Here is a 24,758-nt window from a genome sequence, read left to right on the forward strand (position 1 = left end):
ACAGTTGATCATAATTCGCGACTGAAAGGGATGTTCCAAACTATTTCTTTCTGTATGCAGCTCCTTTTTATTCATATTTGAGAATGTTAGACTCAATTTTCAATGTGTCTTACCATATTTTTTTTCAAAGGTATTTTACTCGCTGTGCATTTTAACACTTCCCTTCCGATTTCTTGTTGTATAAAATGTATGCTTTATTATTCAAACTAAATTAAGTCGTTATTTTTATTCTTTATTTTTTAGCATGCTTACTAGAGCGACAGTATCTGGCAACATGGTGTGAACCAGTGTTGACATGAAACAGTACTGTGTCACTCGGGGAATATTGCAAAGGCACTCGGGGAAAACCTGGTAAACTCGGGGGGGGAATTCGGAAATGTCAACTTGGTAGACACCCTGTTTTAGCTCCAGCGAGTTGTTAAACATTTAGTTGTTCTTTACAACAAATATACACACACCTTTCTTCTTCTTTTTTAAAATGTTGCGGTGACTAACTGGCAATGGTGCAAATCAAGTGTGATTAGACTTGCAATCTTCTCTCTGGAATAGTCAAGACGGGACCTGGTTAGAAATAATGTCAATATGGTAATAGGTATACTGTTCTTTTAACCTTCGACTATAATAAAAGTGTCATCTTCATAAGGAAGCTAAACTGCGGGAGCTTCCAAGTTCACGGGACTGGATAAATATTTTTCAGCATCTGCCGCACCAAATTTGACAAGATTTGTTGCACTTAAAAAGAAAAACTTAAAATCTACTGACTGTATGTAGTAGATATTTCCCTACAATGCCCAAGTTTGATGCCTCAAAATGCCATTTGAAGCATGATTAATGCAAAGCCAATAGTTGTGCTAATGATATGATGCGGTAACTTTTCAGCAGTGGATAGCTTAACAAACCAATTAATAATTCATGCAGTAACTAAGTTATAACTAAAAAAAAAACTTTTTTTTACATATACATGTACTCTCTGTGGTCAGAAAAAAATGTCCACAACTTGTTCCAATTGCTGTTGACATGGAACTGTTTTTGGGCATTACAAATGGGTTAAGGTTGTCAAAATTTCAACAAAGATAATTGGAAAGATATATATATATATATATATATATATATATATATATATATATATATATATATATATATATATATATATATATATATATATATATAAACCCTGATGAAGATCGGTCCACCGACCGAAACTGTCGAAATTAAATACTTGTTCTGTTTACCTTGTAGCACCACTCAAGTTCTTTACATTTGAAAGGTAGCCTGAAGAATCCCTCTTTGCCTAGTATATATATATATATATATATATATATATATATAAAATATAAGTTTCAAGTTTACAAATATAACTCTGAAATAATACTTTCCCATTGTAGCGATGGCCGAAGAAACCAAGCACTGTTGAACACAGAGTCAATAATGTGATTGTTATTAAGCAACTGTCAGCAAATCTGGTGAAATGACAGTGACCGTCACATGGCAAGACAATGTAAGCGTGACAAGATAACAATTTAGGTTGCCCCAGTTGAGAGACACCTAATGTGAATAAAATTGATGGATTTTAATCAGTGCCCTGCAATATACCACTACTAGGAATTTGCAAGTTTGACATGTTCAAATGCCCTGCAGGCATTGTAACCGTCTCATGTCAACCTAAACTCATTGTGTCGCATTTGTCCGCTCGAAATGCTGCAGCACATGTAGCTTACAGTAGTACTAATGTTTTTCGTACAGAGTTACGGATTCGAAAAACACTGTGCTTAAACTTCCTCTAAAACAACATTTCTCAACCTCTCTTGTTAAAAACCAAACTGCCCCAAATCAATATTGTGCTTCCTAGAGTCCGCAGAATTAAGCTCTCTCTTTTAAACGCAACATGTTTCATCCGAATCGGTTTTGCAGTTATTGCACAAGGGTATTTCTGCATTTCATCTTTGTGAATTTTTGCTCTGGTCCCAAGCTAAAGCTTCCTCTTAATTCATTTTTGCACATCACGGTGATGATGAGCTTTATTGAGCATGTAAGTGTGGGAAAAGGCAAGCAAGACAACACACAACATATTCGTTTCTTTTCTTTTTTTTTCTTCTAAAAGCATTAAAATATATTTGCACAAACGAGAAAATCAGCAGTCAAATTTGATTATCTGCTCTCACAGAGAGCTGGCAATAATCAAGCAGGCAGACAAAAAAAAATGGTCCAAATCGGGGACTCGTCGACAAAAACGTACACAAAGCTGACAGGCACGTGTTTGCCGGCTATTGCAGTGAAATAAGTGACATACAGAGAACTCGCAATAACTCAACCTGTTATCACAGTTAATTAAAAGAATTATGGAAATTAGAGGAATCGTAGCTAGTTTCTTGGCCCAATACCTCCTCAACACGCTCTTGGATTGTTTTGAATACAAACTACACTTTTTGTGGAAAATTCTATCTTTCCCAGTCAAACAGCATCGGAGCAGGCTTCTAAAGCACTTTGAAAAATTAATACCATTGGATAATCAAGGTATGGGTCGTGGCTGCAGCTGTCTCAAAATTTCTTGTTGACAGACGTGGTAACCATTTCAAAACATACAAGAGCTGCTGCCCGATAAACATCTTTTCACTGTTTTCACTGGTCTGTGTGCACATTTATTTCAAGGCTCTGCAAAATAAAGCAAAATTCTTTTTCGTGCGTCAAATGACTTTCTTGAGAGAAATGTACCGAGTTCTGATGGTTCTGCTGAGCCCAGCATTATTGCTAGTGTTTTGAAGCAACATGTGTCATTGCAATATAACCAGAAAAATTAAGACTAATAGTTCCTGCAGTCAAAAGTAGTCAAAAAGTCAAAAGTTGAGAAGTTGTTTGCACGTCTCTTCTATTGTTCATCCACATTCTTTTTTTTTTTTTAAATACCAGCAGCCACACATCAAGCGCAAGCCACAAGTGGTTTGAAATCTTTTGATTTTGTGGCCAAGGCCGTTGTCACAGTGCAGTGAACAGTTCGTGCAGCGAACCAGTCTACGTTTGCAAATGGAACCACAGAACACGGAGAACAAGCAAGAAGACCGAGACTACTGTAAATCCCTGCTTGTCCTTGGCCTCGCTTGTCCTTCATGTTCCCTGGCACCGTTTGCAGCCATGACAAACCAACTAGTATCCCAGCAGTACATTTTCACCAGTTTACGTTCACAACTGTATCCTGTTTGCTTCTTGTTCCCCGTTTGTTATCTGTACTACGAATATGTCAAGATTATATAAGCTAAGCAACCAAACAGCTCAGTTTTTAGCCTCAAACAGAACACAAGTTGTTGCACTCCTGACGAGTTTGAATTACTGCGAGCAAACTGTACACACCAATTGCAAAGGTACCTGTCCTTTCAAGAAAAAAAATTATCTGATAGCCAGGTGTGGCTAAACCAATTATCACTTGTTTGTGCATGCAAAAGTGCGCAAGCCAAGCTTGAGAAGGTGATGCATTGGTGTAACAGCCAAGCCTCAGTACAACAAAGTTCCATCCAGCATGAAAATACCTTCATTATGTCCAATATTTGTTATAAGCATGTATTCGCTACATGCTTAATATATTTACTTAGTTATATCTGTCTTCGTTATGTTGAAGTTCGACTGTATTTCATTAATGGTGGCAAGCAGGACACCGTTTAACAACAAAAGCAACAGCAGAAACAGCACAACACGGCAAACAAACAAGTGAAAGGGGGCAACGGGCAAAGTTTGGCTATAATCATCAACATGACCACCACTACATGTTCAGGGCAAAATGCTAAAAAATTTTTTAAAAAGAAGTGCTCAACTTTCGAAAGGCTTTTACTCAAGGTTAGGTGACCATGTGAGAACGCAATGTCAAAAGCTTAAACAAAAGCTGTGAACTTTAAAAAAAAAATTCCTTTTTTGCCCCCATATCTGCTCTCTAGAGAATATGCGTGTTCTACTGGGTTGGCAACAGCGGGAGCGGGGAAAAAAAAGGTTAATGCTGGAAATGTTATTACAGCACACTCACAACATACGCACTTAACGCACACACACACACACAGAAAGAAGGAATTCTAATTTGTTACATTTCCTGTATTCAAGTCTAAGTCATGCACACAATTTTTTTTTTCTCTTAAGGGTCCCTCCATGTCGAGACTTGCATCTTGGGTCACAGTGTAATTTCTTTCCCCTGTGTGTTTTCCAGGTGATCGAGGCATTCATGCTCTCAAAACACTCGTGCGGTCGGTATTTACATTGTTGTACGCGGCACACAGGTCACTTTCAATATAAACTGCAGACTGAGCTTCCTACGCTAGAGAAAACTACCTCGTTTCAAACCTCATTAACGCCACCAAGCGAGAAAAAAAAAAATGCATGCAGTTCCATCTCCAACACTTTATTTGCTCAAAAACAGCCTTAAATCCTTTGGGAGTCCCCATCGTAACTACACTGCTCATTGCGATGTGTATTTCGCTGCCGGTTCCTATATGACGAAGGTCAAAACTCGTACATTCATGCAATCCGCTACACGTCTGAGCACTCTATAGCCCGTAAACAGCTGTTTCAGTGCGTTCTTTGCAACATCAAGTCTCGTACATTAATACGCCCATCTGACCAGGAACGACAAACGTTAAAGCCAGACGTACCAATGCAACATACGATGCCCAGATGGGCACTGTTATAATTTTCAACGTTTCAAATCTAGTTGCTCAGATTTAGGCATAGTTCTTTTTTTTTTTAAGAACTGTCAAACATGCTCAACCATTGCTCCATACAGCAAAAGGTTACAGCATGTAAAAGCAGTGGCAGTGCGGGTTTTCAGTGCAATATCACAACACTGAATACACCTCCGCAAGGTACGAGTCTACCTTACGGCGTGCGACAGCCATCTACACACGTTGAGAACGTACAATGACATTGACGAAAACTGTACTGCCAGCCAATAAAAAAATTTTCAGTTTTAACAACTGACGGTTTAAAGTGCACCCCCAACACGAGCGCGCGACATAAGTTGTGAACAGCAATTTCCAATATGAAGCACACGGCATGCGCAATCGCAAATTGACCACGAAATTTTAAAAATCGGTTTTGCAACACATCGAACAGAACTCTCTTACTCTCTCCACGTGCAAAACCTTGCAGGAGAAAAGAAAAAAAAAAAAGAAAAGACGAGCCTTCGAAGTCACACGTACGGCATTCACTAGCCAACGTTATGCAACCAGCCGACCGGGCCTCTAACAGCACACCCGACGTCGTCTGCCAAGCTCGGCAACACTTCCCAGACATCTAAGAGCCTAGACATCTGCAGCCGGGTCGAGCCTCAAAACTAAAGCCGCGTGCATATTAAGCGACAGACATCGAGTGCGCATTCCGCTGCCAGGACAACTTCGGAGCCGAGTCGAGCCAGAAACAGAGAGCACGCGCATGCCGTCACCCCTCGGCGCACTTGTCGGCGATCTGCGGGTTGGATGTCTTCGGCGATCCCCAGCACACTTGCACCTGGCTGACAAAGCGCATGGGCGTAACCGTCGACACATTGTGCGACAGCGCAATCCAGACAGCCTTTTCTCACACTCCATTTCTCTTTCTCCCTCTCCGCACAATGCTATGAAACATGGATTGATTAAAGTCCCTTAGAAGATAAGAAAAGGTGGCGTGGCGCTAGACGACCGAGTTTCCATCGCCGTCACAGACACCATTGCTGCTGCCGTTGGAGTAGGGAGACCCTTCACCCATCTCACCTGCACAAAAGAAAAAAATTTATGTCTTGTTAGTAAACCAGGTTAAAGTTTGTGAAATGAAATAGCTCATCGCAGCTTTGAATTCGTTTTCAAGGCAACGCGACTTCCAACCGAAGACAAAGCACTTGATCTAAAGCACTAGGTAGACTGTCGATAAAATGCATTTTTCAGGGCTTCAATGTAATTGAGCTATAATGAGCGCTAGAATACTAATTTGGTGTTCTGGTTGGTGTGATCTGGCAGTTCACAATAGTCCTACCACCAAAATACTATTGACAGCCATACTATAGCTTTTTTACACTATAAAATAGTTTCATAGCAATCTATTGTAATACTATCAACAGCACTATCGATAGCCTCAAAAAAATATATTGACACTTTTGAAAGTCAATATAATGATCGCTTTGCATCCCCAGTAAGCATTCCTCCTCGAGATAAAGCAACAACACAGGCACATTGCTCAGACATCAAAGAGGCTCAGACTTGTGCTTTCACCTGAGAAAATTCTTGACCATAATGTCTTAAGGATTCGAGGTCACAAAGAAAATTAGGAACTCTCTTAAATTGGAACACAGGGCGATTGGCCAGAAAGGAAGTGACAACTTGTCATCGGCAAGCTGAAAGTTGTGGTGGGATATGCCACATTCTCTTAGGTAAGTGGCATGCAAATGCTATAACGCCCACTTCCCCTTGCGAACTGCCAGTGTCTACAATGCACGACCAATTACAGAGAAGAAAACTATGCGCATAAAAAGAAAAATACTGTCATACTTACGGTATACTCAGTGGAATCATTACTGAAAAAAAGTATTGACATTCAACACTTTGCTGCTCTGGCAATATGAATGACCATGAAATATGAGCAAACAATGGGATTCTTGGGTTTGCTGCATAGGATCGGTAATGAGAATTGACATGATGCGAGAAAATCTGCTCTTCTACAGGTCTCAAGGGAATATTGACGTGAATTTTCGACCCATATTTTTCTATTCAATGAAGTTCTAAACTTTCTAAATAGTAGAAGAAACACTGGAAAGGGCCAGAGTGCCCTAAATAATTTACCGTAATACTCGTTCCTACGAGCCAGTTTCAGTTTTTGTACTTAGGAAGTGGATGCGTCATGGCCTCGTGATGTAATTGGCTAGCAACTGTGGCTGCAGCATTGAAGAGCTAGTGCAGTTGCAGTGAATGTCTGTAGCATTCACTTGTTTCTTTTAGCAACATTAGTCTACTTAACCATCTTGCAACACGTCAGCAAAGGTTGCTCCGTGTCATGACCTCACAAAAATGCGGATAACACCGGGGCTAACATTTCGAGACTAACTGTAGCATCAAATTTGAAACATATCTTACGGTTCCCCAACCTTCAAACATGCAAAGTGTTATCCTTTTATGGGTAAGAAGTGTACGGTAAGATTTATGGAAATTAGAAAATGTAAGTCGGTACTCCTTCATGCCTGAGTGATGCGGTCATCTGAGGCACCGTTAAAGGTAAGGCTGCAAACTTTCCAGAATTTAGCAGGACAGTTCCGACTTTTGAGTGAATGTCTCGAGCCTCGCTTTGACTCAGTTGGGACAACCAAATGTCCCGACTTTAGCTTTCTTTTTTTCCTGCCGAGTAACAATCAATAAACCACCTTTCCTTTTTATAATTCCTCACAGCTCGATTGCACATTCTTCTGTCTTCGGTTGCATTGTCACAAACATAATGTTTGTGACAATGCATCTGATGTCTGGAGTCTGGCCTGTACAACTAAAGTCTGCGATCGGCTACCAAGTGATTTTGTAAAAATAACTTCAAATGATGTGTTCATACAACAGCTGCAAGATGTAATAGTAAAGACATCATCATCTTGTGGCACTGGGAAAGGGGGAAAGGGGATTAAAAGAGGAGAAGGAAGAAAGAAGTTCACAGTTGCCTTTATCAAGTTCATATTTTATTTTCTTTATTTTATGCAATTCACCTCCACTGTAATGCCTATTGAAGGCCCTGGGTGGGTACTCTGACAAACAAATAAATAAAGGCGGCTTCGTTTTTGTCATGGCACCAGCCATGTTAAGCAGGCCACTGCTGCACCTTTGTTGTTGTAAACCACACGATGGTACGACTAAGAAAACTTGTCCAACATTGTTGCACGTACAGACTACCTCAGGTACTAGCTGAGTCGATCATCGCCATCCCCCCCCCCTCCCCCGTTCCTGTGCAGACTCTGTCCGCTCGACAGTTGGCAACCCTAGTTCCAATTACAACACAAGAAGGTGTAAAACAAATGGATGCCAACCCGACTGGGAGCTGGGCGACGCGTTGGGCAGGTTGGTGGGTACGGCAGCTGCGGGGCCCCAGACGCGGATAGTGCAGTCGTCCGAGACGCTGACCAGCATCGACGGGCAGGCCGGGTTCCAGCTGACGCAGTTCACTGACCGCGAGTGGCCCTGCAGCACGGCGATTGGCTTCTCCCACTTGACGTGCCAGATGTACACCTTGTTGTCTGCATGCGGAGGACACGGGGAGGAAAGGACGTGATCATGCACTCTGTCAAAAAGTGCGAGACAACAAGGCTATGTCACAGGAACAGTATCTTTTCATTACGCTTTCACTTTCACGCGCGCACTAAACACAACAAAACCGTGAAGAGCAACTGTCATGTCAGTGGTTCGTTATGCCCGCTGCCCGTGCCAGACGCCCATGCCAGATGACACATCGCACAACTACACATCATGGAGTGCTGTTGGTAGCACCTCATCTGTGATGCGCACATTTGGACAATGACGTGCTAATTATCTGAATTTCGGTGATCGAATACCACGGATTTAGCCTAAGTTGCTTTGAAAGTCTGGCAACAAGTACTGTCCTTAGGCCAAGAAGACCATTTTCAAAGAAGCAACTATTCATCATTTTCCAATTCGAACAAAACAACAGCAGTCGCATTCAACTGTCCTTTCCTCGCAACTTCCACCTTCACGCTACTCTCAAACAAGTCTTCCATGAGAATTTGCATAAAATGCGAAGTATGGAGTAGTAATATTTTTTTTCTAGCTCCGTTGTCTGCTAGCCTCAACTTCCATGTGGATGCTCTTCACAGCCGGATGAACTGCAGATTTACTGTCAGCGGAACAGTAATCCACGGAGCCATCCGTCATGCAGATACACTAACAGCAACAAACTGGAGACTGGCCACGGTCCACGTACCTTCACTCCCGCTGGCAACAAAAGTCTGATTGACGCCGCCAAAGCACGACCGGATGGTGTAGTAACCCTGCGTGACACCCTGGAATTTCCGCACCAGCACCTTGTCGTCCAGGTCCCACATGTGTACACCCTGCGCAGGAGGGAGCATTTCTCCACGGCGAACCTATTTCCCGTCCAGTGCAGGACAAAGACCCCTCTTGTAGTACACTTGAGTGGTTCATATCGTGCTCCGATTCAGTTTGCAGCAATGCAGAGCGCTCTTGAGATTGAAGCCAAAGAAATCTTGCCCCCGAGACAAACGTTTAAATGCTTGGAAGTGCTGCAGAAACGAAATTACCATAATAAATGTTACTTCGAGGGACCTTGACCCCAAATTTTTAAACTTGGATAGTGCATTGCACGCTAACCCCTATGCATCCCACAGCAAGATGGCAAAATTTGAGTGCATTCACACAATTCACAAGTTAGTTACTTTTATCACACTTGAATCGCACAGCAGCCTGACAATACTAACTGCGATGTTGCAAGTTGCATTCTGTGTGGTTATGCATCTCGGCCATTGGGGATCAGCCCGAGATTGTTCATACAGGCTACCTACAATTTGCCGAGTAGACCATAAATTTGAGGGCTATGACGCAAACAAGGAAGGAAGGAAGGGAACAAAGAGAGCGCTCCCTTTGTTTCCTTCCGTCCTTCCTTGTTCGTGTCATAGCCCTCAAATTTATGGTCTACTCAGCAATATGAATCGACTAGCCCAGCAACATGTACTTCTGGTATCTATAATTTGCCCTGTTCTGAACGCGCGAATTAAAGAACTGGAAGGCACAATGCATCGGCGGCACTCTTGCCAGCAATGCACTTTTTTGGCACAGCACACACAGTTTACAATTTTCGGAGCAGATGACCCTGCAATCAACAAACCCGCAACTCGTGACATCACACATGCCATGCCAAAATGGCAGTCACTGTTGGCGGGAACAACTTAAAAGTGAAATATTTCAAATTAAAATTTCGAGCCAAAATCCGCACGGAGGGCCCAGTTCATGCGTGCGTGCAACTGATGACTGCATGAATTCGCTACACAGTGCATTCGCCGTCATCTTTCAGCTCGTCATGCGCGTGCCAATAAGCAACCCACTGTGCTTATTCGAGCAAACGTACTTCACGAAATAAAAGTAGTCTTGCAAGAGCTTCTGCAGTGTCGACACCGATTGTTAGAACAACCATATTGGTCCCACTACTCTAAGTTCAAAAAAAAAAAAAGAAAATCTTGGTAATAGTTTGTCAACCAATGTCGTGGCCCTCCTCCAGTCTCCCTCGCTACACCGCACTTCTTGCTTGCAAACTGCCGACAGAGGAGGAATTTATCGCGGAACATCAAACCAACCGTCCCATGCCCCTGCCATGCTCACCTGTGAGGAAAGGTTGAGCAAAGCAAGCCGCCCCGTGTCGTCAACCGTAAATGATATAATGGGATGTTCCTCCTGGACCCTGCACAAGATAGGAGCCAGTAAGCACACTTGTCGCACACATCTTGACACACTTCTGGTCACACCTTGGCTGCAAATGTGAATAATTGGTTTAGTGAAAGGAGTTTGAAGACAGGTGCTTGGAGTGTTTGCTGTGGATGCCAATAACTTGACACATGTAGAGGCTCACTTTTGCCATTGTTTTTTAAGAACAGTTTACATCCAGCACATTCTTCAACTGGCCACCTAGCTGCTTTTCAAGTATTCCAGACATTAAATAGTTGGTGCCCTCATATGTGATGCCCCTTCAGAGAATTAATGCACGGAGTCCAGATTTTGTAACCTAGAAAATAACGCGCCAAATACTTCAAAACTCCTAATCAGTTCTACTGCAGTTTGATTTTAATGATTCTGAAGACGGAAGAAATGCGAACATCCATCTTCAATGTACAAACTTGTTGGCACTTGGAGGGGTTACCTTTTATTGCAATCAAACTATGCGGAAAGGGCAGCGATTCGAAATGATGCACACTTTGTTTAGTTCGGAAATTGAAAGCAACAGCATTAAAACAGCAAGACCAATAGGATGACACCCTACTGTGTTCCTCAAAGCAAGCTCAGTTCAAGTATATTATCCTCGCAGTTGCTATATTTGAATGAAAAACAATACTTTTAACATCTGCAAGTCAGCCACTAAGTAGAAAAGTAATTTGTTGATAATCTAACATAACCACTGCCCAACTCAGTGGGCACACCATGCCGCATCGACTTGCAGCGAGGCATTTTGTAGAATAACGCAGCCAGAGAGCTCTTTCTCAGAATCTTACTTAGAGGGAGAGATCTGTCTGGCGACACCGTCTAAGTGAGTTTTCCAATGGGCACTGTGCCGCAGTGGGAATGTCAGGACACGGGTGCGTCCGGCTTGTCTCAAACATGGCTCGGCTAAAACGTGGCTAAACTAACGAAGCTTTCTTGGAATGAAATCTGGATAGAAAAGCTTTGGTTCACTCGCACTACATTTTTCAATGAAGTTTACCGTATTTACTCGCATAATGATCGCACTTTTTTTGTCAGAAAAATTGAAGCAAATTCAGGGGTGCGATCATTACGCGGGTTAAATTTCCCGGGAAAAAAAAAAATTTTTTTTCGTCCGCGTTTGCTGCGGGATGCGAGATTGCGGGTGCGGGACACCAAAACAAAAATGGCGGCTAGCGGAGCGAGCCGAACGCGCCGAACGCGATTTTTTTTTTTCTTCTCGTGAGTACATTGCGTGCATTGAAACAGTTTCTTCCGTATTAGTGATGAATAATATCGTTAATATCGGCAAGTTTGCGGCAATAACGTAGCCATGTCCACTTTGAGGGGACAGAAATAGGTGGGCGCGCTTAGCTGCCAGTGACAGAAACACATGACGGGCATGCTGCGGAAACTGCGGCATCTGTATTCACTACTTTCCGCTAAGGGTGGGCGAATATCTTAGCTGTGTTACAAGCGTCGGCGTATGAATAGGGTACACTTTTAACGTATCAGAGTAAACGTGGCTACTATCATTGCCGCGCGCGATTTGTTGCGTGCTCACGAGTGCAAAAGCAGATGAAAATAATCGAAATGCGCCTTTATTGTTTTTGTTGACATCAGCCATTATAAAGCCAACCCATAATAAAGGCAAGTTTGGTTGTACCTCATTTTGTCATGGAAGTGCGGAAAGTGATGAAAGTAATGAAATGAGGCATCTACTTAAGAATGTTTAGTGCGTGCAGGCCGCTTGGCTTGTCTTGAAGAGTCGTTCGCGTAGCATTCGACAGGTGGTAAGCGCGATCATTATTCGCTAGACTTAGCACAAGACATATCGCTGCGGCAAGTTCGGGGTGCGATCATTACGCGGGAAATAAAAAAAAATCGAATTTTGACTACAAATTTTAGGGGTGCGATCATCACGCGAGTGCGATCATTATGCGAGTAAATACGGTATTCTCACATGGTACAAGCAAGCGAAATAACATTGAAACATACGACTGAAACCGATGCACCGAAAGTGCCGACCTCGTGGTTTTTTTCCTCTAGCCTTAGCGGCCCTATGGGACTGTTCCGTGTTTTATGTGATTGCAGAGCCAAGCACAAGTTCTTATGTCTTAGTAAGCAGTGTTTTACATAACAACAGTAAAGAAAAAGGTACAGTCGCCGACCGTTTATTCGGACCTCACGGGGACTGCGGAAATGTCCGAATAAACAGGTGTCCGAAAAAGCAGATTATGAAAAAAAAAAAAGAAATCCTTTATTTCCACGCACTTATTCGGGCTCGGCAGTAGGCTTGAAGAAATCGCGAATGCGCCGTTGCACGCTGTTCCGTTTACGCGCAATCAGATAAGCCTGAATCTCGGAGAGGGTCGTACGGTCACTATAGGCGGCTGAAAGCACAGTCACTGCTTGTACACGCTCCGCATGCGACGGCAGCGTAGCACATGGTGCGTCAACTTCCGACTCGGTCATCGTCCGGCAGTGCAGCAGAAACCTGACGAATGATCTCGCCGTCGTAGAGTTCTGCGCATGCCAGTACAGCAGTGTCAGCACCTGTGAAACTGTCAATGAGACGGTGTCCGGAATCGCAATGCAACCACTGCGCAAGTCTCGGCAGAACATTTTCCGCGTCGGTAGGGAGCACATCGGAAGGCGACAAATCTTAGGCCTCCCGGTACCCGCTTGCCGGCATTCCGCAGCGCAGTCTGCGCGGCCACTGTCGGCGCCATTAGACACTTGACGAGATGTTTCCGTATGCCGCGTTGGATCACCGAAACCTCGACACAGCACACAAAGCAAACACCACCGTGCCGACACCAGTCACACAAGCGAAAAAACGCGGCATGCTTGCAGCGTCGTGCGCGAAGAAACAAATCAGCTGCTGGATTGTCTTGACATGGCTTACTAAGCTGAAACCGGAACTGCTGCAGAGCCACTCTATCGAACCAAGCAGAAACGATGATGATGAGCGGGAATTTCCAGTAGCGCCACTTCGTGGGGCAGCAAGGAAGCTCCGTTCAAATCAAAATTGGCGTGCAGCAAGTCGAACCATGCACCGGTCAGAGTCGGTGCATGGTGCTCTCGACCGAGTTGGCTCAAGGAGTGTCCGAAAAATCAGACGAGAGGTCGCAAGGTGTCCGAACTTTCGGCAGTTGTTATACATTATGGTCTATGGGGAGAATGGCGGTGCCGCGAAGCTGACCGAATAATCGGGCATGTCCGAATTTTCGGAGTCCGGAAAATCGGTCGGCGACTGTACTTAACACGTTTTAGCAGAGACTCAACCGTTGCACCTAACGGAATGCTGCTCGCCAGACATCTCTTAAAGGTGTCCTAGCACCACGAGAAAGGTGCCAATCCGAGAACCCCACTTCCCTGAACTCATATGTGTACAATGCCAGCACAGCGCGCCGATTCTTCCTACAGTTTAACAATAAGAAATTCTTAACGCAGCTAACTCAATGTGCAGCATGCTGCAGTGGAGAAGGAAGAAGTGCGTGCGTACACATTGAAATCGGTGAGATCATCAAAGACGTATCCCCGGATTCGGTGGTGGGAGTCGGCGGCCAACACCGTGCGCCCGTCCTTGCGGCAGTGCAGGCCCTGTACCCGAACACCTTCCCACGAGTCCAGGACGTTGCCGTCCAGGTCCTGCACCACAGGCGACAGACGCAGCACTCAATAAACTCTTGTCGTACGAGAGGCTTGTTGTACCAGAGGCTTGTCGTACGAAAAGCTTGTCGTACGAGAGGCTTGTCGTACGAGAGGCGTATGATTTGAATGAAAATGAAAGAATGAAGGAAGACGCGAAGTTAATGGTTTATTAGCAGTACTCTGTTGGGGCAGCACTCTGAAAATTGAGAAAGTGCTAGATACAGACAAACCCGATTGTAACCAGGTTTTGTGCAATAATGGTAACACGTCAGGTAGTACAACATGCCAAACTCGCCCATAACAAACTTAAATGAACTTTTGCGATGCATTCATTAGCACGGATTTGTTATATCCAATGGAGAAAAGAAGCCAGGAAGGTACTACCCGCTTAATGAAAACTGAACAAGGCGTAGCAAGGTTTTATGTTTTGCCCATGTCCTAACGTGTTCCTCAGAATCAATAAAAATGGCATTCTAAACATTCTAAATGCACATAATTGTGTACAGCTGCCCCAGTCTACTTCTCTCAACGCTTTTACAGTACTGGCACAACACATCCACCTGGGCAGTGGACACCCCGAGTTCCATACGTACAGTATCTAGTTTGTTACAAGAAAGTTACTTTACACGAGTATCAGTCACTAAGCTTTGCGTGCTCGATATAGAATATCATTCACCTCATCCAGGTTTGTAACATCTGTATTTGATTGTCCAGGTATAAAAATAGCCCCTGCAAGGCTTTTGGTGAGAAATCAAAACAATACATAGAATCAAACAAGCCATCGTAGGTTAAGAGACAGGAATCACAGCTGGGTTTCAAAGATGCAATATGTATAAGCATAGCAGTATGTTATGGTACATTGAAGTCACCATGACACAGTGCGGAAACTTGCTCCCCTTGTACCTACTTGACCCTTTATTGACGAAACATAGAAATACCCGAAAATTCTTTTAGTTTTCTATCTAAAAGTTGCAAAACACATGGTGAATAAGCATAATCAACGAACAGAAAAAATATTGGGTGGAAACTTTCTCAGCAATAGTGGGCGAAACACCAAGCAAAAAACTGGAAGCAGGCTTCACCCCAATCCACCTATGGCTTCGTTAGGAATTTGTACAGGCAGCACTTGCCATGTGTAAGCCATAGGTGCACATTTTATTTGCTTTACATTGTGTGTGATAGCAGTGCAGCCGTAAACTTCGTCTTCCTCGTCCTTCGTTCCTGCTCTAAACCAACAAATGACACTTTCTGCCTGTCATTCCATGTTGGCTAAGGACATCTAGCCAGAAACTTGATGCTCAATACCAAAACTCGGCAAAGAAAAAATAAAATTTTCTTTTGGTGTGTAGCCTGTGAGCAACACTCGTCTATAAAGGATCCACAAGAGACTAAAGAGCACCTCCAAGTTGGCTTAGTTTGCTTTAGGGAGGTAAATGATACCCTTAGAAGACCAAAAATTGCAAGAACAGATATTTTTGAATCATTTGAGTCATATTTGAGTCATTTTCAATATGTACAATTCATTTCGCATTAATCTGTAAAGTTTCTCACTTCATGGACCCAACTTATAGTCAAATGCCTCTACAATGAACGCCTCTAAATTAAATGACCTATACGATGAAGGAATAATTATGTCCCGGTGCGACTGTTAGCAGTGCAGTTCACGACCTTTGCAACAAAGTGACCTGTATAACAAATAATTTCAGAGACCCCAGCCACTTTGCTATACAGGCGTTCGACCATGCAGCATGCCTCTGTGGTGAATCGGAGCCAATTTCAATTTTGTCATAATGAATTTTTTTTCACTGCCTGCCTCGTATATTGGCACCCGGAGAAGGCAGAATAAATATGTTTATTTGTTTTTTCAGTGAAAGTTGTGTCTATGATAAGTGGAATAATGCTAGCAGATCATCAAATGCTGGCAACATTTAATTATTTGACTACTTCTTGCCACTTTGTTTCTACATCAAAAAAGTGTAGTTCAATTTATCATAGCAGCACTATATTGACCACTTAAAAAAAAATGCTTGCATGATTGCATTCTCTGCCTTTTGAGTTATTGGCCCACACATTAAAGCTAAATTTCAATTTTGCCGTTTTCTGACAATACAGGCCTGAAACAATGGCATGCGATTTGTATCTTGAGAAATAATTAGCCTCCACAAAAATCAAAATATTTGAAATCAGCATGAAAAGCTAGACAAGTATGCATTATTTCATTAAGAGTGGTTGAAAAATTTTTAAAAAGATTGCTTTCAGAACCAAGCTGCCCCTTCAGGGCTTCATTTGCTGTAGTCAGCTTGTACTAGATCTGTTTGTCACGTCTGTTTTTACAGACTTCACATTACACAATGGTTGTATCACAGTTAGTCTTCCAAAACTGTACAAACTCGTCTTGCCAATGACTTATATGTAGTTAATGACCAACAGGTGTTTATAACTGCACTGTTGCAGTGGCAGAGCTCGCTTGTTTCATCTCCAGATTGGACAATCGCTAGTCTTTCGCTATTGGCCCTACAAGTGATTGCATTCGTGTCAATGCTAATAAAGAAAAAAAACTGAGGTGAGAAAAATTATCCTACATAGCTTCTTTTCGTTGGCAAACATGCCAGCGTATACCAAAGAGGTGCCACTCACACATTGGTAAAACTGTCCACGGATACCGCCCGAGACAAACTTCTTTCCGTCGCGGTGCCACGCGCATGACGTGATGCTGTCTTCAGGTTGGTTGGTCATCTTCACTCGCAGCTCGCCCGACTGAAAAAAAAAAAGTAGAGTTCCACAAACCTCCGCTTTTCAGAAATGACAGCCTCATGCTCCGAGGGTGTCAGGCCGTCCCCGTGTTGTAATAAATAGTGGCGTGCAGTTGCTGCAACGTTCAACTGGTGAAACAAAGCAAAGCGTAGTTCAACGCAGCAGTGGAACTGGTCACCCCGTCAACAGGGCAAAGCAGAAGGCACCCACCTGAACGTTCCACAGCCACACATCCGCACCGTCCTCGGGCCCACAAACCAGCAGCATTGTGTCGTCGGGACTCCAGGCGGCATAGGAAGCACCGTATGGATGGCCTTCCAATGTTCGCTTCAGGGAGAGAGTCAGCGTCGTCTGCACGCACATGGGTGAGAGAGGAAGACAACACGCTAGTGTTGATGGGGACTACTAGTTCGTGGAATATCAGATGCACCGCTTCGCAGTGTAACAAAGGACGGATTGACAACAAGGTGACCGCAGACATGGCGATGTGCACATCATGTTGCTTAAAACCTGCCTTTTGTTGCACTATAAAGCCACGCTTCTAGCCATTACGAGGGTTTCAATAAACGGCAGCACTCAAGAAGACACCTGCTGCATAACACAGGTCTCGAAATGGTAGCTCTAATCCCGACCCTTTTTGCACAAACACAATAATAAAATACACTATGTGCTCATGAATAAGATTTCAAGGCCAGGTACAATATGGTACACTCTTAAAGGGACACTAAAGCCAGATGATAAGTTGACATGGACTGTTTAAATACTATTCCAGAAACCTAACAACTCTTGTTTCGTGTCAAGAAAGGACTTATTTTAGGAGAAAATTTCATCTCAAGGACCCGAATACCTTTTTCGAAATTCAAATCTCCCACCACCCTAACGGGGGAGTGGTGACATTGCATATGCCACCACCACTTTTTGCTGCCGTTGGTGAGTAAAACGGCGCCGGACAGACGGTGGCACCGAGCCAAGACAGAGCAGTGGATTCGGTGCTGCAGCTGCATTTTGGGTCAAGTGGAGTAGACCCTTCGGGCATCCCGCAACATCACATGGAAGTTGAAATCTCTGCTACTTGCAGTTTGTGCAAGTTGCGCGAGCCAGCAAAATCAGCATAGCACTACGCGATAATGAAACTGCTGAAACGCAGAAGCGTGGACGGCGCAGAGTCGAGTGAAAACCAAACCTTTCGACTGCCCGTGTTTTTGCCAAGGGTAATTTCCACTAGTTTCTTCTAAAAATGAAACAGAACTGAATAAGTTGCATTTTATTTCATCTTATAATACAATACAATGACGTTTTTTTTATACGACCCTAACCGTAATGCATAAGCTGTGACCGACAAGTGGGAAAGTGACGCCTTCTAAGTGACATTTCTTGCAATTTGTGATTGGCCGGCTTGAGCTCAGCCAGCTTGCCGATCTACACAGTCAAACCAGAGTAGTGGGTGTGCTATGAACTCACCGGATTGACCTCCCAGATCTTGACAGTGGAGTCCTTGGATCCCGTGGCGAGAAGTTCACCGGAATGGGAGAATCGGCAGTACCACACCTCATCACAGTGGTCATTGAGAATCTGCACAGCACGCCAAGAGCAGTTCGGACAAAATAATTAATTTTTTTTTGTCTGCTTGTTTTAAATCTTTCAACTGCAAATAGGGTCCTGTGCTTTCATTAAAAAAAAGCAGCAAAACAAACTTTTTACAATGTTATACAAGTTGGATATCCCGTAAAGCTCTCCATTACCATAAAACGCTTTCGTCTACACATACCCATTTCTACATTCATGAGCAAAAGCCAAAGAAATAACCATCTGGTTTTCAAGCTTTGAATTAACCACAACTGGCTGCCTTGATGCTTGAGGCACCCTCTAATGGGAGTATCCTGAAGGGCAAGTTCCAGAAGGTTATCACTGTGCCTAGTACATCGTCAGTGTCTAGTACAATATAGTAGACGTCTCAGAACCTCTAAGCACTTATCCTAAGCCAAGAAGTACACAAGTAGGAGAAAATGGCAAATGAAAGGAGATTTTCAGAGGAAACAGGATACGACAGTTCAATGGTATTCTGAAAACTCTGTGTGAAGACTGCTGAAGTAAACATTCTAACAGTGGCTCACATTTTCGCGCAAGAAATAGTTCCGAAGTGGTAATCGTTAAACACACTCCGCAACACAATTTCGAAAAGCATAATACACCTAGTGTTAAATTATGTTGATACTGAGTAGGCCTCTGTGCAAAATGTCACCTTTACAAGTGGATGCTTCAAGAAAAAGCCCGCAAAAGTAGACATTTTTTTATACTGAAACTAAAGAAAAGATCGCTACCATTACTACTCCTTGGAAATGATGCGGAACCTGAAATTTAATGATCCAGCATGACCTCAGAGAGCAGGAGGTGCACACAACACACCGAATGTCTCGGAGGCTGTGTTCCGAGAGAGAGAGAATGAAACTTTTATTTGAAGTCGTGACTTGTCAGTCGAGGTACGTGGGAGGGTCCCTTATTCCAGGAACCCTCTGGCTTGGATCGCCCTCCGGGCCCGGGCGACTAGTTCGCGCTGGTCGACCAGGTCCGACTTGGAGATCGCAGCCTCCCACGTTTCAGCGAGGAGGTTTGGATCTGCGTCTGCTGCTATTAGTTGTGTCGCTGTGATGCTTGTCCGGGTGTTCTTGCATTGCAGGAGGAGGTGCGCCAAGGTGTCAGGCACGTTGCAGTGTGGACAGGTGTAGCTGTGTAGCGTCGGGTGGAAATGATGCAGCAAGATTCCGTGGGTAAAGGTATTGCTCTGGAGTCGCCTGTAGTCGGTGCCTTCGTTTCTTGTTAGTTGGGGATGGGGTGGAGGGTACACCCTGCGTCCAAGCCGATAGTGTTGTAGTAGTGCTTGGTACGTTAACGGTATTGTTTCCGTTTCCTCCGCTGATTTGTGTGGGTGGGACCTTTCTAGAATACCGTGCGGGGAAGCCCGGTTGACGCTTGCGCGGGCCGCGGTGTGTGCCGCTTCATTCCCCTCGAGTCCCTCGTGTCCCGGAACCCACATGATGCAGGTGTAGGGGGGAGGAGTATCGCCACGTTTCAGTAAGTTGATCGCTTTGGTGGAGACCCTGCCTTTCATGTAGTTGCGTGCCGCTGTTTGAGAGTCGGTGAAGACCACTATGGCATCCTCGCTTGTATGGGTGGCGAGTGCTATAGCGGCCTCCTCAGCTGTGTCCGCGCGTTTGGCGAGAATTGTCGCCAACGCCAGTGTCGTCCCCCTGTAGTCTGTGACGCTGATGGCGAAGGCGTTTCGGCCCGGATACTTGGCTGCGTCCACGTAGCGAGCCTGCGGGTCGTTACGGTGCTTGTGTCTGATGGCGTTTACCCTGGCGAGCCGTCTGCCCCGATGGTGTTCTGGATGCATGTTCCGAGGGATCTGAAGAACTTGTAAACATTCTCGCAGCTTCGATGTGATCTTTTCCTTACGTTCGCCATCGTGTTCTATGTTGGTTACGTATCCTGTGCGTCGGAGGACTGCTCGGCCTGTGGTTGTGAGCTTGAGTCTCTCGATCTGGTTGATGAGGTGCGCTTCCGCGAGTTCTTCCCAGGAGTTGTGAACTCCCATGCGAAGCAATCGGTCAGTGGAGGCGGTTGTCGGTAGTCCTAGGGCGAGCTTCGTGGCCTTTCGTATTAGAAGGTTTAGCTTTTGTTTCTCGGCCGTCTTCAGGTTGAGGTAAGGAGTTCCGTATGTAATGCGGCTGTAAAGGAGGGCTTGTACCATTTGCAAAGTTTCGTGCTCTTTGAGTCCATTGCGGCGATTGGCCACCCGTCGTATCAGATGAGTAAGCTGTGCCACGGTGTTGTGTAGCCTGGGGAGGGTGGCGGAGCCGGACCCGTCCTTGTGTATATGGACTCCGAGGACTCGAAGTGAGTCGACCTTCGGTATCGGGACTCCCTGAAGAAGGACTTGCGGGTCCGGAGCGTCGTGGCTTGGAGGCCGGCCCCGGGTGCGTGCCCCGAGTACTAACAGCTCGGATTTATCTGGGGCACAGTGGAGGCCGCAGGTGTTGAGGTACCGTTCGATGATGTTGACCGCCTCCTGAAGACGGGTCTCCTGTTCGCCCGTGCTCGCGCCTCTCGTCCACAGTGTGATATCATCTGCATATAGAGCATGGGATATCCCTGGGACGGTGTCTAGGAGGCGGGGGAGGTTGAGGAGGGCCACGTTGAAGAGGAGTGGCGAGATTACCGAACCTTGTGGCGTACCCCTGTTAGGCAGGTGAAATGACTTGCTTCGGAGGTTGGCAATCCCCACTGTGGCCGTACGGTTGGTGAGGAAAGCGCGCATGTAGGCGTATGTTTTGGCACCGCAGCCGATATCTTCTAGATTACGGAGAATGGCTTCATGGCTCACGTTATCAAAGGCGCCCTTTACGTCTAGCGCTAGAATGGAAGACTTGCTGTGTTTGCTCAAATGGTCAAGAATATCTTCCTTTAGCTGGAAGAGGACGTCCTGCGTGGAGAGCATCTGGCGGAAGCCGAACATGGTGTGCGGATAGCGATCGTTTCCCTCGAGATGTGTGGTGAGCCGCTCGTTGACCATGTGTTCAAACAGTTTCCCGGCGCAGGACGTAAGGGAGATGGGGCGGAGGTTCGCGATGGAGATGGGTTTGTTAGGCTTGGGTACCATGGTTACCTCCGAGTGTTTCCAGGCTGTTGGTAGTTCGCCCTTAATCCAGCAGTCGTTATAATACCGAAGGAGAGCCGTCAACGCCCGAGGGGGTAGCTGTCGAAGGTGCTTGTTGGTTACTCTGTCTTTGCCCGGGCTCGTATTGCGTGTTATCCTAGAGAGGGCCGCCTGCAACTCTGCCTGTGTGAAAGGCCGATCTAGCTCTTCGTTCGGCGCTCCTTGGTAGTCCCTGGGGGTGGAAAGGTTGGTGGCAGTGGTTTGCGGGTTAGCTGAGCCGTGTAGCTTCATCTGAAGTTCTTGGAGTAGCTGATCCTCTGTGCCGCCATAGTTGTGGATGAGTCGGTGAATTGTATGTCTTTGTTGGGTTTTGGTGTGGGTGTCGTCGACCAGGGATCGAAGTATATGCCAAGTCTTCTTTGTGCTGAGGGTTCCTTGAAGTTGGTCGCAGAAGGATCGCCAGTTCTGACTCGCTAGCTGTTCAGCGTACTCCTGTGCCTGCATGCTTAATAGGGCAATTCGGCGCTGGAGCTTGCGGTTGAGCTTTTGGCGTCGCCATCGTTTGAGGAGCGATCGCCGAGCCTCCCATAAGTGCAGTAGGTGGTTATCGACCGCCGGGTTGTCCTCGTCTAGTTGAATCGTCCTGGTGTGGCCGTCAGCCGCACCTACGATACCGTTTAGCCAAGATTCAACGTCTTCGATGTCCGAATCGTTGTCAAGCTCATTCCTATACGCATTCCAGTCAGTGAGTCGCGCCTTTCCTGTCTTGTGCGCGCGGTGAGATTGTTCAACCTCGATTTGAATTATGTGGTGATCGCTCCCTAGCGTGTCCGGGAGTCGGGTCCACGTGGCCTTTCGCACGTCTCGAGTGAACGTGAGATCAGGATTGGTGTCCCGGGACACGCTGTTGCCCACTCGGGTGGGTTGGAGCAGGTCATTCCATAACGCAAGACCGTGCTGCTGTGCGGCATCGTGAACCCGTGCCCCTTTCTTGGTGGTATTGGGGTAGCCCCAGGCCGCGTGTGGGGCGTTAAAGTCCCCTACTACAACAAGCCGGTTGCCGTTTACGTTCTTGCGAAGGTCCCGGACGAAGTGGTCGTAGTGGAGTAGCTGCTCCCGCGGCGGGCTGTAGAGATTGGCCAGGTATAGGCTCTGTTGATTCTTGCGAGTCGGCAACACCTCCACTATGGTGTGTTCGATTTCAGTGTCTTCAATTTCGTGAGGCTGTGCGGTTAGTGTCTTCTTGACAAGAATTGCGGTGCGGGCAGTCTGTGCCATAGTGTTGTAGCCGGGGAGCTTTACTTTCATGGTGTTGGTTTCCTGTAGCGCGATTATGTCAGGATTGTTTGCTTTGAGATATTCTTGCAGGTTGGCCAAGCGGGGTCTATAGGATCTACAATTCCAGTGCCAAATGCGGAGGGTGGGAAGCGGCTCGGTATGTCTACGTTTGGGAGCCGCCATGTTGGTGGTTATCCTCCACCTGGAGTAGGTGGTTTGGCGTTGTCGAGCTAGAATCCTCCGCGGATTCCCCTCGTACTGTCCTTCGTCCTTTTCGTTTGGTTCCTAACTGCTCCGCCAGATGTTCATGAGTAACGAAATTCTTGTAAGCATAGGTCATGAAGTTGTGCTGTTGTGCCATGAAGCCATCCAGTTTGGTGTCGAGTGTGGTGACCGTACGGGTTAGTGGCTCTACCTTTTCCATGATTTTTGTTATCACTGTCTGTATGGTCCTGTCTACTGATGCGAGAAGTTTTGTAGTGAGGGTTTCCTCGAAGACTTGAAGGCGTCGTTCCACAAGGTCAAGAATCTTCGCTTCATGTGCTTGCAGCCGTTCGTCTACCCGCTTCATTATTCTGGTTTCTACATGTTGTAGTATGCTTTCTTCTACTGTGTAATTTCTTCTGTGTAATTTACATTGACCACCAGCTTCTCATCTCAGTTCAGCAGATTGTGTTTGAGGAGCCTCAAATGGGGGCTTCACACAAGGGTTTGTTTGCTAAGGTGATATTTAAAGGCTGCCAACTAAAACAATTCGACAAAAGGTGGTGTTCAAAACATGACTGCCATAATGCACTTTTGGCTCTTGAAATCACTTCTGGTGCTTGCACTATGCAAAAGTATGGCCTTCAAAGTTGGCTTCTATTGTGCTTGAGAGCTATTGCTAAAGGCTGTCACATGACCACCGTAGACTTTTTTTCTCATTTCCAAGTGCGCTTACAGTGCTTTACAGTGCCCAAAAGATGGCAGCACCGGTCATCATGCAAATGAAGGCGAAGTGCTAGCTGCACATACTGGGTCTTGTCTCTTGCTCGGGGTTTCATCACTTGAGCCGCATCTACATTTTTCATTTGACAATACAAGCAAACTCAGCTTGTACACGCTGTTTGCAAAAAATGAACATGCCACCACGAGCTGGGCAAACTTCCTCGCAGGGAAGCTAGCCTCACAATCACGTAAAAGGTCTACTTATTACCAGCCCTGCAGCTTTGCACCAAGATTGCTTCGAGAGTACTCGCTTACAGACAGCTTGGGCAAAGTGAAATTTCAATGCAGCTGGCCTCTCAAATGGCCGCCGTGCCCACGCCTTCCGTTACCTGAATGGTGCGGCAGGGAAACTGCTCCCGGGAGCAGACGTGGTCGGTGAGGAGGCAGCAGTTGTCGTCCAAGATGAAGGACGGGTCGCTGCGAAGGTGCGTGGGCTCGTTGTGGTACGTGCAGCGGTCCCGCTGCAGCTCCACCGCCTGGCCCAACAGCGCCCGCAGGCGCCGGGGAGGGAGCATCACGTTCGCCGGCAGAAAACCTGCGCACACACCCGCACGGGAAAGGACTTTTGAGGCGAGACAGGCACGCAAGTCTGCAGCTGGCGGGCTGGACTGGCAGACAACTTTCTGTGGCGTCGGAGACAAAGCTACGGAGGCAAAGTGCATATGCAACAGCGCCCCCTGGAAAATAGTCCCACGCTCTCAATCGCATTTAAGCCAAGCGCATCCTACATTAAAAAGCCTTGTTTGAAATAAGAGTGGATACGTGACGAAAGGCTCGCAAATGCAGACATTTCCGATACTGAAACTAAAAATAAAATGCTGCCCCATTATCCCCCAACAAAGGTGACATGCGACTAAGAATGAACGGCTCCTCGACACGAACTTGGAGATAAGCCACTGCCTGTGGCTTGCCACAGTGCGCTGAAATATCTTGGAGGCGACATGTTGGGACTTGCGTCATATCCACCAACCACCAGGTGCACAGGTCATCTGCCTAGGTGATATTTAAAGGCTGCTAATAAGAAAATT

At 45.7% G+C, this 24,758-nt stretch overlaps 1 protein-coding gene across 3 annotated transcripts in view; it reads right to left on the reverse strand.

The window, feature by feature from the left end:
- Positions 1-4,362: 4,362 nt before the first annotated feature.
- The window catches only part of LOC139050399 (WD repeat-containing protein 26), a 38,209-nt gene continuing 17,813 nt past the window's right edge, over positions 4,363-24,758 (reverse strand). Inside the window, exons 7-16 of one of the 3 annotated variants that reach the window (XM_070526706.1) lie at positions 24,060-24,274; positions 18,270-18,380; positions 17,019-17,159; positions 16,692-16,811; positions 13,906-14,051; positions 10,326-10,404; positions 8,914-9,043; positions 8,006-8,212; positions 6,499-6,520; positions 4,363-5,723 (exon numbers count right to left, since the gene is read on the reverse strand). In XM_070526706.1, coding sequence (XP_070382807.1) covers positions 5,720-5,723; positions 6,499-6,520; positions 8,006-8,212; positions 8,914-9,043; positions 10,326-10,404; positions 13,906-14,051; positions 16,692-16,811; positions 17,019-17,159; positions 18,270-18,380; positions 24,060-24,274 — 1,175 coding nt within the window. In that variant the 3' untranslated portion in view covers positions 4,363-5,719. The remainder of the gene's footprint in view (positions 5,724-6,498; positions 6,521-8,005; positions 8,213-8,913; positions 9,044-10,325; positions 10,405-13,905; positions 14,052-16,691; positions 16,812-17,018; positions 17,160-18,269; positions 18,381-24,059; positions 24,275-24,758) is intronic. The other 2 variants (XM_070526704.1, XM_070526705.1) reach the window with 2 other exon arrangements.

The sequence above is a fragment of the Dermacentor albipictus genome, chromosome 10, assembly GCF_038994185.2.
Source record: "Dermacentor albipictus isolate Rhodes 1998 colony chromosome 10, USDA_Dalb.pri_finalv2, whole genome shotgun sequence".
Taxonomy (NCBI): domain Eukaryota; kingdom Metazoa; phylum Arthropoda; class Arachnida; order Ixodida; family Ixodidae; genus Dermacentor; species Dermacentor albipictus.